The sequence below is a fragment of the Xenopus tropicalis genome, chromosome 2 (genome assembly GCF_000004195.4).
Source record: "Xenopus tropicalis strain Nigerian chromosome 2, UCB_Xtro_10.0, whole genome shotgun sequence".
NCBI lineage: Eukaryota > Metazoa > Chordata > Amphibia > Anura > Pipidae > Xenopus > Xenopus tropicalis.
This window is the reverse complement of record NC_030678.2, coordinates 83,879,665-83,895,814: the sequence shown is the minus strand read 5'-3', so window position 1 is coordinate 83,895,814 and position 16,150 is coordinate 83,879,665. Positions and strand designations below refer to the sequence as shown.

The 16,150-nt window shown below is 38.7% G+C and overlaps 1 protein-coding gene across 2 annotated transcripts in view; it reads left to right on the top strand.

The window, feature by feature from the left end:
* fhl3 (four and a half LIM domains 3) overlaps nucleotides 1-15,081 on the top strand; it is a 54,174-nt gene extending 39,093 nt beyond the window's left edge. The window contains exons 2-7 of one of the 2 annotated variants that reach the window (XM_012956824.3): nucleotides 271-377; nucleotides 2,389-2,562; nucleotides 3,654-3,828; nucleotides 9,113-9,282; nucleotides 10,217-10,403; nucleotides 11,502-15,081. In XM_012956824.3, coding sequence (XP_012812278.1) covers nucleotides 2,407-2,562; nucleotides 3,654-3,828; nucleotides 9,113-9,282; nucleotides 10,217-10,403; nucleotides 11,502-11,653 — 840 coding nt within the window. In that variant the 5' untranslated portion in view covers nucleotides 271-377; nucleotides 2,389-2,406 and the 3' untranslated portion in view covers nucleotides 11,654-15,081. 2 annotated transcript variants of the gene reach the window in all.
* Nucleotides 15,082-16,150: the final 1,069 nt, after the last annotated feature.

Sequence of the window (16,150 nt, the reverse complement as noted above, 5' to 3'; positions counted from 1 at the left end):
ACAGAAGAAAACATGTTGACAATATATTATTCCATTGGGTTTTCATATTGCTGAAAGATATTTTCTGCTGATTAAAGAGAGGAGGTTTTGTAGTTGGAACTGAATGCGATAAGAGGTTTTGGTGTTTGCACAACTGTTTGCGTAGTAGATATCATTCTGTGGGAGACAGATTGCTTTCCCAACCCTTGTGTGAATTACTCAGTCAGTACTGATAGGGCTCCAGTGAATCAGACCTGTGTTATTAAATGCTGCCTCTCTGTTCTTTTTCAGGAGGTAAAACAAAGGTTCTTTGAGACAGGTGCATAGGCTGTGTTTATAAGCAGGAATTATATTAAACACAACATCATTGTTCTGCGGTTCAGTATCTGTCCTAAAAGGTAAATCTGCTATAAATGCCAGAACAAAACTGATTTAAAGGGGACATAAGGGTTTTTGTAATCACTATTATCATACAGCCAATGATTAATATTATACTAGGCACTTGATTTACATTTGTGTCAGAAAATTGTGACGAATTGTGTTTTCTGGTGTATCTAAAAGCCACCTTCCAGCACTTGAGGGCCGTTGCCTAGGATGCCAGCTTTAGAGGAGCGACCCCTTAGATGCCTGGTTAAACCTTTATAGTTAAAATTTGTGGGGGGGGGGGGGAATCTCCCTCGCCATGTTGCAACCTCCAGGTACTTGAGGGCTGAGGTCCGGTGCCATCAACATTTGCCTTTCATTCCACGGATCTGTGCCATTCAAGTTGCTACAGCCGGTGGGGATGGCATACGTGGCGGCGAAATCACAGAAGTTGCCGCAAATCGCGCCGCAGCGTATGCCATCCCACCGGCGGTTTACATTTTCGTAAAGAGATTAAACTCCCTCGTGTGCCAGAGCCCTAAGTCTGCTAAAACTAATTTAAATAAACCAAAAGGATTGTTTGCCACCAATGTGGGTTTATGCAGCTTAGTTTAAGGTACTGTTTAAGGGTAAAGACACACAGAGCTACTAGTAGCAGCTATTTGTCAGACAGACAATGTGGATCATTTACTGATAACTGTCTCTACATGTGTTTTACCAGAGCCAATTCTCAATATTGTCTATGGCAGGATATTTTCTGGTGTGTAGTAGCAGTGGTATTTTCTGGTGTTTAGTAGCAGTGGCAAGTAGCTGCTACTGAGTGGCTCTGTGTGTCTTCACAGATATTTATCATAGATAAAAAGTTAGAATTAGTGGCTTAAAATTGACCCTATGGCAGATGCCCATAATTTGGAGCTTTCTGGATATCAGTTTTTCAAATAGGCGATAAATTGAGTAGGGAAAGATTTATCAAATGTCAAAGTGGGGAATCAAGAATGTGTTCAACTACTTTGAGCATTTCAGTACATTTAGTACACTTAGTGCAGCAGCACTAGGGTTGCCAATGCTGTCTGGTTTTGACCCGGACAGCCCTGTTTTCGGTAAAGTTGTCCAGGTCAAAACTACCTGCCCGGTTCTCCCAATTTGAAAAAACTGGGCAGGATTCTGAATTATTGGCCAATCACCAGTCACCGCATCATAGCCCCATTCCATGATGGTCCACCCCCATGACGTCACACTTCTTCTTTCCCCCTGAGTTCCTGGGCAGAAGAGGTGGCACCCCCTAAACAGCACTGAGCACTAACACCCGTACTAATCACATGCAGGGTTAACTATTCCAACAGTTCGTTTTCCTTGCTGTAATGAATCATTACCATTTTTACAAACAGCAGACAGCACACAGTGTTACATCTCATAAAAATAATAAATCTGGTGTGTGTCTGGACCGTGGGTTCAGAGATATTTAGCTTTTGACTCTAAAAAACTTCAGCTGTTGTGGAAGTTGCAGATTAGCAACAAATGAATGTTGCATTACTGAGCACTTTGATGATCTTCACCGCTGCATGGACTACTCATAGTGACAGAATCCTGGGGGCCTAGTACAGGAAGGCCCTGGAGACTTCTCTGACAGTAGTAATTATTTGTTTTTGTTTTAATTTTTTTTTTTTTTAGATTAACAGGGCTCAGTACAATAATAATTAAGTCAAGAATACTTTGTATATAAGATTTATATTACTGGCAGTCTGCAGAGTAAGTACTAAGACCAAATTCCACAAATCAGAATAGTTTGTTTTCCACATTAAGCAGATTATGCAGCCAATCCTTTCACTTGTTTACCCTGGAATACAAAGTGTGTCATTTATAGCACCAGGGCTGGCTTCCTTGTGGGCTTCTTTTAAAGCCCCCTTTCATTTTTATTGCTGCTAAGAAATGTGCTGTTCTCTTTGCACTCTGTTGTTAAAAATGCATCACAAATGATTGCTAAATTCTTGGAATTCCAGCCCAAGATTCTTTTCAAATAGTGATCCAGTGTTTATTTCTTTACAGGCTCTCCCTGGAGAAGACATGAGTGAACCATTTGATTGTGATAGCTGTAAGGAGTCCTTGTACGGACGCAAGTATATCCAGATGGAAGAGGGTCCTTACTGTATTCCTTGCTATGATTCCCTTTTTGCAAACACTTGTGATGAATGTAAAGAACTTATTGGCCACGACTGTCGGGTAGGTAATGCTCAATGGATGTACAGTAACTGTGTGTCTTTTACTGATCACCTGACAGGAAATAATATAACAGTAACAGGAAGAAGTGTGGGAGTAAAGGACACAGCTCTGCCATTTATTCTCTTGGTTTTTGTGAGAGCCCAGTGCCTCATACGAACAAGAGGACAGACTTCAGTACCTAAAATGGCTCTGTAAGACACTGTACAATAAAAAATGATATTTTTCATGAAAAGGCTTTTCTTTATGAAACGTGTTATACATACAGGTTGTCTTATGTGATATATTATGGTCAGGGGTATAGTTTCCCTTTTAATGATTGTTCGTATCATCTGGGTCAGATTGGGGGGTGCAGGGCCCACCGGGGCTGGCACCTCAGGGGCCCCGCACCCCCCAAGGTGCCCCCAACAGCTGCACCCTCCTAACCCCCTGCAGGGGCCCCCGCCACCCACCCGACGTTCTCCCCTGAGCATGCATAAGTGAAATATGTCAGGGGAGGACATCGGCGCCCAGGGGAAGCGGCAACAGGGATCAGGTCTGCCCAGTCCGACATTGCTGATATCTTTATTGAATCTTCTCTAAATGTAATGCTTGTTCTTTCATGTGACCCAAACATTTATTGTCATTACATTACATTACATTAACATTTATTTATAAAGCGCCAACATATTCCGCAGCGCTGTACAATAAGTATTGGCAGTTCTGTTTTCTCCACACAAAAACAAAATAATTTTTATTCTCTCCTGAAATAGAATTTCCCACCAGTAGCATGTATAGGTAAATTCTAGTTTTGGCATAGGTTGTACTGGTTTACACCATCTCAGAGCAGGCAAATACTGAAGGAAAACCAAAAACACTTCACAATTTTATCATAAATTTAAATGTTGGTACTTCCAGAATAACACTATTTATTTTAAATAGGTATGGCATGTTGATTCACAATCTTGTTTTATTTGTACTTGCTGTCATTTTGGACAGTGGCTACATTATTCATGTTGAATTTAGTTACTGTGAGTTACTTATTGTAACCCTGATGCAGAGAAGTTACTTTGTGCCCACAGTCTCTCTGATGTGATTGTATTTGCAAATTATAGGAGTTGTATTACGAAGACCGCCATTACCATGAGCACTGCTTTCGATGCTTTCGTTGTGACCATTCTCTGGCAGATGAGCCTTTCACATGCCAGGATGAGGAACTCTTATGTAATGACTGTTACTGCAATGAATTCTCCTCCAAGTGCATTAGTTGTGAGAAAACCGTCATGCCAGGTACAGTCTGAGCGATAAATGTTTCATTTTCCAGTTATTTATGACAAAATCCTTATTCCATACTTTGCTTGTGACTGACTTCCTTAGCAGTAACTGCTGAAAACTTTTGAAATACCACCATCCTGGTTTGCTTTGCCCTTTACAACCACAGTAGTAGCTGACCTTTGAATGTGGCACATACATGGAGACCAATAAAAATGTTGTAACTTGCAAATGCAAAAAGAGGTATTTTTGAGTGATTACCCAAGATTACTGCATGTAATTTGTTTTACATGAGGCAATTCCAATGAATGGAGGAAAACTCCCATTTTTTAAGCTTTTATTGTAATTTAGATAATGTAATCCATTAATTTGTTTGGATTTTGAACTTTATCCAGGTGTATTATGTATCCTAATCTTAAGTGATTGCCTAAGAGTTGGCAGCCAAACACAGTCTTCCGTGATGCACAGTTAAATTACTTGTCAATCTGAATTACTCACTATCTCCCAGGTTATTGTAGAGACCATATTCTTGTTAAACTATGAAGCACTTCACAAGATACACTTTGTGGGAAAAAAAAGCACCTCTAAATTGTCTAAAAGTCCAAATGAGTGTCAAAGTTAGATTTATTGTCGAAACCAGTTTCAGAGCCAAAGAGCCTGAGAGCTCAGCATAAAATTCAGAAGCCTGTCTGGATTTGGTATGGCTGTCAGCCTTGTAAAGTACCAGTTTTCTTACAAAGTTACATTAGAGTTGGAATTGGATCACTACACGAAGGGCATATCACCCATAAAAAGGCTAAAGCAGGGGTCTCAAACTCGCGGCCCGCGGGCCATTTGCGGCCCTCGGTACAATATTTTGTGGCCCGCACCAACGCCTTCTCAAAAGCAATGAATGGATCGCGATTTTTATTGCAATTCAAGGGATAATGCAAGGCACGGCGGGCGGGAGCTGCTGATTGCGGAAATGACGTTATGCCATCATAACAGTTATTATGGGAAGATGTTCTGTGTGCACAATTAGCTGCTAAGGAGCTAATTGTGCACACAACGCCTTGCATTATCCCTTGAAAGCCAATTTTTTGTGAAATCCCTTATGCGGCCCAGCCTCATCCTGACTTTGCCTCCTGCGGCCCCCAGGTAAATTGAGTTTGAGCCCCCTGGGCTAAGGAGTATTTTTTTGTGTTGAAAACTGTGATTCTTACTGGATTTCATTCTAGCTGGTCAGTTAATTTGTTATTCAAATCAGATTTGTAAGAATTTGGGGCAGTCGTTTTGTTCCTTTTTATCATGGAACATGAAATGTGTGAAATAGGGAAATGATTTAGGAGAGAACATATTTTTTTTTACTTCCACTTACATTGCTATTTTTGAAAAATTGAACAGAAAATACTTACATTGCACATTGCTGTTACTAGGCACAAACATTAGTGAAAATGCTGTTCTTTGGATAGTGGTATATTCCATAAGCACCCTCACTCAAGAAAAGGCAAATCTTTTGGAACTGCACAGAGATATTTTATCTTTTTGGAGGCTTTCACTGCATTTTGTGACAACACCTATCGCCATCATTTTTTATCTGCATGTCTTCTACTTTAACCCTGCACACTTTAATGTAGAATCTACATTCCTGGACTTCCTATTGGAATGTGCAATGCTGTGTGTGTACTGGCAACACACAGTGGGTGACGCTCAAACAGCCTGGCATGAAATAAGCTATTAGAGAGATTAACACATCAGAGCATCAGAGCACTTGGAAAGTACCAGTGATATACGCCAATACTCAAAAAGAACAACAAATTGTATAAAGCTTCCTCTATATCAAACTATATTCACACTTCTTTTTTGTTGTTTTTTGTGTGTCTTAATGTAACTATATGGTTTGGAACAGCTACCAAAGCCTAGCCCTCTGTTGTCCTGCTGATCTGGCTGACTACTTTGAGACTCAAAAAAATGTAACAGTAGGCAACTGTCCACAGCCTGCCTTCAGCCTGCATCCTCCAAATCCCACAATTCCCTGCACACGAGCTGTCAAAAGGGAAAAGAACATCACAGTGCAGTGCATTGTGGACTATGTAGTTCCTGCATGCTGTCTGTAAGTCGTGGAGAAGTTGTTGTCTTCCCTGCCAGGATATTAAATGACGTAGAAAGAGAAGAACTGTTTTGCAGCTGGATTTCAGAATATAAAATGATATTTATTCATACTTTTTGATGGAACAGATTACAGTGATAAGTATATTAGGGGTTTCTGTGTTGTGTTGGGCTCTTTAACAAATTTTGGTTCGGAAGCTGGAGTTCCCCTTTCATTGTAGAGGAAAAGCTTATATTCCGCCAATACATTGCAAAGAACACATTTCCTCAAAAGCTGCTCAACTTAGCAAGCTTGAGCCTGCTTCAGAATGAAGATGGACGCCACTGGAATGCATGTTTGTGTAAGAATTACATTTCCACTCTACTAACAGCACATTATTTCATGTCTGCTGGTTCTTCACTTCAGCTGTTGTAAAGGTTGCTGCATACCACTGCTGGATATTGTGCTGCTTTTCAAGTTGAGGCCTCATGAGACAGTGTTCCTACATGCTAACCTCATACATTTTTATGGTCTTCTTTTCTTCTCTTGTTTTATGAGGAAACAATTTATTTTTATAATTGCATATTCTACAGTGAATTGTGTCACAGGTTTCTTGAGTATAAACATTATTGCTTTTTTATAAAATATTATTTTACCTTGGGTATAAGGCATTAATGTAAAAAATATTTTAATTATAGACATTTATCAATATTAAAGGCCAGCCAAGGAGAGTTAAAACCTCTGAGGGTGCGAATTTGTTAGGCACCCCAAGTAAGCAAAATTGGTAACCATTTGCCCTGAGAAAAAAACGCCTCTTGCAAAAATAAATATACTGCACATGCAAGAGAAAAATGGTCTGCCACACTCGCATGCTTGGTTCATTTTAGGTTATTGATTTTGCTCACTATCTAACAAATTGGCATCCTAATGGTTTTTATTTTCCTAGTCTTTCAATTTGATTTTTTTTGTCAGTGTATGCACTGCTCAGTACAGTATGCTGATGAGGGATTATGCTTTCTCTCTGGATCTTCATTTTAAATTAGTGCAGAATATTCAATATTTTGCTGTTTGAGACATTAGCGATGAACCACATTCCCCCAAATTGTTTGTCTTTTTTTCATTTTTTAGTAAACATTATTTATAAGCAGTAAGATGCAAGCGCACTTGCACAAATACTTGAAGTGATATTATCAACTTACTGCCACTGAATAATGTACTTGTTTTGCCAGCTACTTCACTAAATCATGTGCTGGGCATACCAGTACCAGCTGGTGGTTGGGGTGCCATAAACAACTGCTGTTATTATATGATGAGCTGAATGTGTCTATATCTATTCATTTAACTGCATAATGTACTGGGCATACCTTGCTTAAGTTGCCAGTACCTACTAAAACATGTGGTAAAGGCTGTAACCCTGAATAGTATGCTGAGAATGTGTAATGTGCTGAGCAGTGCCTATTGCTTGCATAGTAAAATATGGTTTGGGTGCCATTACCCACTGCCTCTTTCTGAACATGGTTCTCAGTGTTACTGGCCATACTTACATTTTGGGTGTACATGCACACCAACTACCCTGGCTGATGCACAGTGTATGCCTTACAAATAACACCCACAGTATTGGGAAGGTGGGCTACGTCAGTTGAACCTGAGTGATGGTAGAATGAAGCTCTGCTAGTTAGGAAGCAGCACAGACGTTTATCTTTTTATAGAGATCCATGGAGAACTATATTGTTACCTTATTCCCCACTTAGCATCATTACAACAAATGAAAAACGCTTGAGCAAAGATGAACAATTTTTTACCTAGTTGGATTTTCACAGGTTTGGGAAAATCGAATGGATAAGTCAATAAGTATACTAAAAATAGTAGTGTATTGCATTAGTGTAGCAAATCAACACAGTTTATAAATATTGAAGTGGCCTGACTATTTAAGATGGAACCCTAGAAAAGTTTTTTATTCAGTTTTGCTAATAAGTGTTCCTGTGTTGGTCTGCTAGGGATATCAAATCCTGATTTTTTTCTATTCTCTGCAGAAGTGTACATATACCAGTGTTATGTTTCTTTTTTGGCTTTTGGATTTGCCTGGAAAACGCCAAAGTCTTCCAGGGACAGAAGAAACTGGATTAAAGGCTTTCTTGAATGATAAATATTTGAATGCTTCTCTGCTCAGCTGGGTTTTTCCTAGAAAACAGATTTTATCTTTCAGGAAATCACTGATAGAGGGCGTGAAATGCTTTGTTTTAAACTTTATTCAACAAAAAACTATATATATGTCTCATCTTATTAAAATACTAAATTTTTTTCTTGCTTGGGGAGAATTGACTTGTATGGGCAGCAGCCTTGCATTCTCTTAATGTGTAGAGGTGGTCAGCTCCAGGGCTGGAGGTAGGGGTGCACAGGATATGTGGTAAGACGGTGGCCACATTTTTTAGGGGAAAAATCTTGATTTATTAGAGTTCTCACATTGCAATATTTCATAACCCATGTCAGCCTATAACAATAGAAGAGGGTCTGTGGTTTTGATATTCCTAAATATATATATGCCCAAGAACTTGCCTCAAATGCCAGTTTCTTGGGGCAAATTCAGTCCTTACTTAAAATCATCCCTTTTAAGCTATTATAGTTTTTCAAGAGAGAAGTGGGGAAAATCTGAGAAGGCTGCTTTCACTGATGTCTAGTGACTGCAGCAATGCTATTTTCCGAGGAGTTCAGCAGAATGTTTTCTCTGCCTTTAATTTGCACTATGTGCTCCACCTAGTGGCAAAATATAGACTCTAGTCATAAATATTAATATTTCCATGTGAAGTCTTGGGTTAAAAATAAATATGAGATAAACTTAACCCTGAGTACTTTCTATATGTAAATGCAGAAGATAGTGATAGTGATACTGTAAATCCCAAATTACCCTGAATATAAAATTAGTTTGAAGTCAGATAGGGTGCAAATATTACAACAAGTAAAGATAATAGTGGGTTAAGTTCACATGTTGATGAATAAAAAGAGGTTCTTAGGTTCTCCTAGGTTATTTATTAGCAAGCATTACCATGTGTAGAGGCTGTCTGGGGGTAAGGGGGACTATGGGAAAGCAACTGTTATAACCACAAATGGATCCCAAAATATACCCTGTGCTGTTTTTTTTCTCCTTACTTGTTAAAATGCTTCTTCTTCCTTATATTTTATATGTAAACATGTCTTTCTAACAAGCCTGACTGGAGACAAATCTTTTCTCTGCAGGATCCCGCAAGTTAGAATACAATGGGCAGACCTGGCATGAACACTGTTTTATTTGCAACAGCTGCCAGCAACCAATTGGATCTCGTTCTTTCATCCCAGAGAATCAAAACCATTACTGCATTCCTTGTTATGAGAGCAAGCTAGCTCCACGCTGCACACACTGCAAAAAGGTATGTAGTACTAACTTATTATATATATTTGACCATTTGTGATACCTGAACTTCATCTTTGATCCCAGAGTCCAAAGACTTTTATCCTCTCAGTGTTATTAGGAATGGTATATCACACATATATATTTACGTGTGTACCTAACACCAGCCTATTAGAACCACAATCATTAAGGGAACTCTCACATGGTTTTGGGATACGAATGATCGAGCCCGAAGGCTCAAGCATTCATAAAGTTTCCCCTTTAAATGTCCTTAATTGCAACCTATTGTAAAAAAGTCGGAAACACTACTTTTTTTTTTTTTTTCGCTTTCTGTCACCACCACAGGCAGAGCTTTGCCCATGATTTTCTGTGGAAAGTGGTGACAGGTGATTTTGGGCATTTTGTTCTCTAGGGCATCCCTATAGACAAAATAGCCTGCTTTTTAATAGACTAAAAACAGGGCAATATTTTGGATAAAAAAGATTAGTGTTGCGTTTAAGAAAATGTGGAACTTTGGGCCAAATTCATGAAATCACGAGTTTGAATCATAAAATGCAGGAAAACCTTTCCGACTTTGATCCTTCTGTGCATGATTTTGGAAGCCTCCCATAGGAATCAATGGCACTCTGCAGCTCCAACCTGGCCCAAGGAAAGTCACGATAACAAAGCTTGAATGAATCCGAAACTTTTGTACTCGGCACGACAATACGATTTTGTTGCACAAATTTTGCCGCAAAGTCCGAAAAACGAATATGCGCAAGCAACGAATAAGTCGCGGAAAATATGCTCGGAGCGTTCGTGGATTAGTAAATCTCCCCCTTTATATATGTAGAAGCTGCAGGGAAAATATTTTTTTTAGTCTTATGTTGTTGTGAATATTCTTAGGGTGGATAATCTGAATTGTTGTGTTTGGCTATTTAACCCACAATGCTTTTCTTACTTTTGCTATGCAGTCTCTTACCAAAGGAGGGGTTACTTATCGAGATGAGCCATGGCACAAGGAATGTTTTGTCTGCACCGGATGTAAAACCCAGCTGGCTGGGCAGCAGTTCACTTCCCAGGATGAAAAGCCATACTGCATAAAATGCTTTGGGAACCTCTATGCCAAGAAATGTGCAGGGTGTACTAAACCTATAACAGGTACTTCATTAAGAAAATAGCTATCTTGTTAAGGGCTATAATTGTAAGGTGGCGTTAAGATAGAGGGGTAGGACAATGCTTAAATATTAGCTTGGAATTATTATCCTAATTGGACTTCAGTCCTCCCAACGACCACTTTAAAAACCATGTTGGAGTGTCACTATGTACTGTTATCTTACGGTTGCAGTATAGATGGGCAAATGACTGTTGAGCCAGACCCTGAGATTGGCTCTTGCCTGCTCGGGAACTCCAAGTCCATATGCCTAATGGTTGAGTATAGTATAGCTTTACTCTAGCGTGGTATACAATACAATAACGTTGGTTACGGTATTTTTTGTAATATGCACAAATCCAAAAGCAATTTCAAGTGTACAGCAGCTTTAAGAAAACACAGCTCTGTGCTACACCAGATTGCGCTCCAAATTAGTACAAATATCCCCTTTCTAAATTGTTTTTTTTTTTAATACCAGCATATGTTTCTTTGCATTGTTTGTACAATATTATCATTTGTGATAGACATTTATAGAAAAAAGGAATAAAGGAACTAGGACAAATAATATATTAAGAAAGAACATAATATAAACTTATCACCGGTATTGTCGGGCCTGCCCAGAGGGTATCCGTTTCCAATTGGAGGTGTAAAAGTGGGAAGGTTCCCTACTTGAACATATTGGGTAGCCTTCTGGAGTGGTCCACCCTTCACATGGTTGGAGCATCATTGGCCTCGGTAATCAGAAAGTAATCCCAGCTATCCCAGATATTTTTATGTTGTTGTAATGTGTTAGATATTTGTGCTGTCATTTCTTAAATTGTTTTGTTATTTTCTAGTCTAGAAATTACTTCTTGGATAGTGGGAATTACTGTGGATTTCCATTTAGCAGTAATTGCTAATCGAGCTGTGGTGGCTATTTGGTTGACCAACTTTTGGGTCGAGGGGAACCCAACAATAAATGGGGCATTTCTATGTGAAATGGTATTTTTAAGACCATCTTTAATTCCTTTCTCAATTGTACTCAGCAATCCAGATATAAATTGATTACATTTTCTTTTATTTAGTGAAACAACAACTGAATACTCTATTTTGCTATTTTTCCCTAGGTTTCGGAGGAGCTAAATACGTCTCCTTCGAAGAGAGACACTGGCATCACAGCTGCTTCAATTGTTCCCGTTGCTCTACTTCTCTGGTGGGGAAGGGTTTTATCCCAGACAATGAGGACATTCTTTGCCGTGCATGTAACAGTGATTTATAATCTAATAGAGCCTGCTGCCAAGGTGTGTCATTTCTCTGCCAGAGGCCTGCAGCCCTTTGTGGAGCAATGTGTTACAGGCTTCTTGTGTAACAAACTGCAAGATGGTAAAAAAAAATGTATTTCCTATATAACAGGCTTTTAGAATTTGCACGGTGATCTTTATATCCGTTTTTATGGCTTTGCACTCCAGTAATATGTGTGTCTGTTGACTGGAGCTAGTGGTAGTTTGTCTTTTTTTGGAGTATCGGGTGGTTATGCTGCTGAGTGACCACCTGAAAAATACTTTGTAATTTAATTTCCTTCCTTGTGTTTTTTTTTATTTTGATTGATTGCACTTTGAAAGCAAGCAATGTTAAGAGTTAGGAATGGGAAGTCTCTGGCACCATTGAAAATAAGCCTAGAATGGTGCATAGCAATGCTAAGTTATACTGTTTCCAGGCACAATATGTCCTATTGCTTTATGTAACTGAAGTGCTATAATTAAAAAACAAATCTTGAGCTAAAATGCCATGCTATTTGTTATTAGATTTCACCCACATCTATGGATGACAATGTTGTATATACCTTCAATATATGATTTCAGAAAACAATTTCATTCACTTCTGATTTCTGAGAATGCTGGGAGCTGTAGTTCTCAACAAATAGATGGCTGCACATTTCACATCCCTGCTCTAGAAAGTGCAGAGTCAAAGAAGTAACATGCCTTAGTTTAGGTTCTCTCAAGGATTGGAAGCTTCTCTATATATACCTGTGAATGTGACATATTCTTTTATATATAGGCAGTATAGTATTAAGCCCAGGTGTTCATTACAAATGTTTTATGTATTATTTTGTATGCTTCAGTGCCACTAGGGGATTGTATACACCCCTGCAATTGGTCTCATCTGAAATATTTTCTCCTCTTAAATAAATGACTCCCTTTATCAATTAGAGACCCTTGCATTTATTATACTGGATTATGGCGTTATTTTTACATAATCTCATTTTATCAAAACATTTTCAGGTTGCACACTAGAGGAGAACTCGCTATTCACTTGGATAGCATTTTATCACCTTTGCTAAATATGCATCTAAAATCCTACAACAGTGAATAGAGAATTGTGAAATTCCTCTCTGACAAACTGGTAATCTTTTGTAATTAATATACCCTTTTGTCCATGCATCTAATCTGCTAATAGACACCTTCAAACCAGCCCTGGGTGGGGGGTATGATACAGAGAAGTATAATTTAAGTCCTTTGACCAGTTGTTTGCCTAGTATCATTGGCCACATACTGCCCCCCATCCTAGGATTGAAAGCTTTTCTTCAGTGCACACTGATAATCTGACTGTATGAGGGACAATAAAATGTGCTGGCGCTATCACTGGCGGTGAAATGTCTTTGCACTTTACCCAGCGAATGCATTCATTTCCACTTAACTTGCATTAAAAAAGACTGGGCCCTTAGTTTGATCCTCCAGGTTCCAGCAAAGCAGTGCTTAACCTATTGAGCCTGTGATTATGGGTATTTTATCAGGCACTGCAGTAACTGTAACAGTATTTTGCCCCTTGGTTTATGTGTGTGAAAAATATGACTTGGAAGGATATTAGCTTATTAATCTATATTTATCCTATTATATAAATCTATATATAGATACATATTGAATATATATAATATTATATACATGCACATACACAATTCACACATGTTTTGTACAAATCTCACAAACCTCCACTGAAATGTAAAAAAAAAGAAAACATACACTGTAAATAGAATAATTAGAAATAGTTGCTCAATAGCTGTACTGTAGCTAACCAAATTTGTCCTTAAAGGGAAAATATAATCTAAAGCTGGCCAGACACTGAAGGATCCTCTTGTTTGATGAGGTTGTTGAATAAATAGTTTTTATTTCCAATTTGGCCATCCACATGGCTATCCAGTCGCCCATGGTGGCCCAGCTCAGACCAATTGAAAGGTGACCACAGGCACAACTTTATGTAGTCCTTGTTGAAGGACTAGTAAGCCCACTTGATATGTGGCCAGGCCCAACCCAGATACTGGTTGGCAACTATACATTTCTGACTTGGTCAAGCAATATTGATTTACATAGAGCTAGGATTTGTTGATGACAGCTGATGTGGTGCCTTCGGCTCCATGCTCTAATTTATATCTAAGATCTATCTTTAACATAGACAGGTATTGACTTGACGATAGATTGTATACAAAGAAAAAACCTTCTTTGACCATTTGCATTTTACAATCTAAATAAAAGCAGAACATCACTGCTGACTGTGTCCTTGCACTAGGAGCCCAGCCACCAGCTCCCTGTACTTTGCACCCAAATCAAAGTTAACCTCTGCTATTGAAAAGCATAAAAAACACACCTAAAATCCTCAGTCAGGTAGACTGTGGGCAGAGCAGGGGGAAGAATTTGGGTCATAGACATGACACACCTGACGCATAAAACATTTCCAGTGGAAAGGTTGCCATCATAAGTTTTTAAAGAGGAAAGAAGCCGTTTGTTGTGGCTATGGAAAATGCAAGTGATTGTCACTTTTTATTGAGACAGTAATAAACGAAATGTGCTTCTTGTCTACGTGACTTGTCTCTTGGGAAGGCATTCCAAAACACCATAAACTCAGTGTATAATCATGATAAACAGAAACATCTGTTATGTACAAGAGGGAGGCAACAACTGTTGTACTTGAGAATTAAGCAGCTATGTGCCCTCTCTGTTTAGCTATAACTCTTGTCATGCTCATACCATTGCTCCGTGTGTGGAAATTTTGTCCAACCATTTGTGGCAAGTGCTGTGCATTCTAATAATTTTGTAGTCAATCATCATTATCATGGCAGTCCACCCAGAAAGAAAAATGGAATATCCACCTCTCCCAGGACAGTGTGGGAGTTCATTGCTTCTCAGGAATTAAGAAGGGCCTCACAAAGCTAACCAGTTGTGTGAGCAGATCTCATGGAATCAGAGCATATGATCACTGGGTCAAACTTGGGATCATACAGGGATCCACACCCACAACCATGGCGGGAGTTGTGTGCTCAACAGCAACCAAGATTCCACAACATTCAGTTGTACAGCATTTCTGTATTTATTTATTTGTTTGCTTGCTGTAAGACATCTATCACCAGGATGGCATGATATAATAGCTCCTCATGCATTAAATTGCTGCTTTAACAGCATACTAAAGAGCTTCAGGCCCCTGCTACAGTTAAGGATACACTTCTCCACACAAATACTGTATGCATGTTTATTTAACTCCTACGCTGTTCTGATTTATTATGAAGAAATGTTGTTTAAAGACTTTGATGCGGGCATATCAGAGCATTTTAAATAAAATGTTAACATTATCTTTTTTTCCTTCTATATAATGTTTGTATTGGAAATTTTGTTAATGGTTCTTGAAATCTTGGATAATAAAAATGATTTCAGTGGAGCTTGTTTGTCTGTGTGCATGTAGTGTATATGTACTGTCATCTGCTGTACAAAATACAAAACAGTGCTCATATGACTTTCTAGTCCATTCCCTTCTGTACACAGTAATTTAACTCTTGCTAATAACATCTCACTATTATGTGGTTCCAGAGTATGTGCAAATAGAATCTCTATACATTGTATTAGGCAAGTGGAACATTTGGTGGACCCTTCGCTGGAGAAACCCCAGTTCCTGCTGATACTGAGACAGAGTAGCCCAGGTGACCCACTCTAGCTACAGAAATATATATAACCTTGGTGATAAAGTTAGCCAGTTTTACATAGTAAAAAAACACTTAGCGCTAATATTTTATTGCACTAGTGGTTCACAGAAAGAACCACTGGGTTGCTGGTTTATCTTTCAGTGTTGAGAAACACCACAGAAAGGAGCCAAATTGTATGTAGTCTCTCCTTGTAGCAAATGTAGCAAATCTTTTGTACGCACCAGAATGGGGGACCTTCCACCTTTACTCATGCATGGGATACACAATTATAGGCTGTGAGCTGTGAGGAGTGCAGTGGCATCCAGGTAGTACAGATTGGTAAGTGAGAGTAACTGCCTGTCCTGTTTCATAGAGACATAGAGGCAGGGCAGGCAATCCATGATCAACAGTTGGGATTTTTACATACCTTTATAACAGGTATGAAAGTTTTAATTTGGGTGACATGTCCCTTTTAAAAGCAGTTTGTTTGTTTTTGCCTATTCTCTGCACTGCTGGTTACTGTTGATTACATAAGCTATTTTTATATACAGGTATATAATAGAACATACAAGAACCAGCAATGCAGAAAATAGCAAAGGACTGAGAAATGCTGCTTTTAATTGCAATTACATTTACAAATTATTATAGAATAAGAGATATTTGTAAAGTATAATATGAGGTTGCTTACAATTAAATATGATTTAACTATACAAATGTTGTGTTTTTTACAACCCCTTTAAGTTTTGCCAATCAAGTTAAAAGGTCACCTACAGAAATAGGTCATGAGTTTACTCCTACAGTGTTAAATGTATCTGAGTGCGAGCTGAT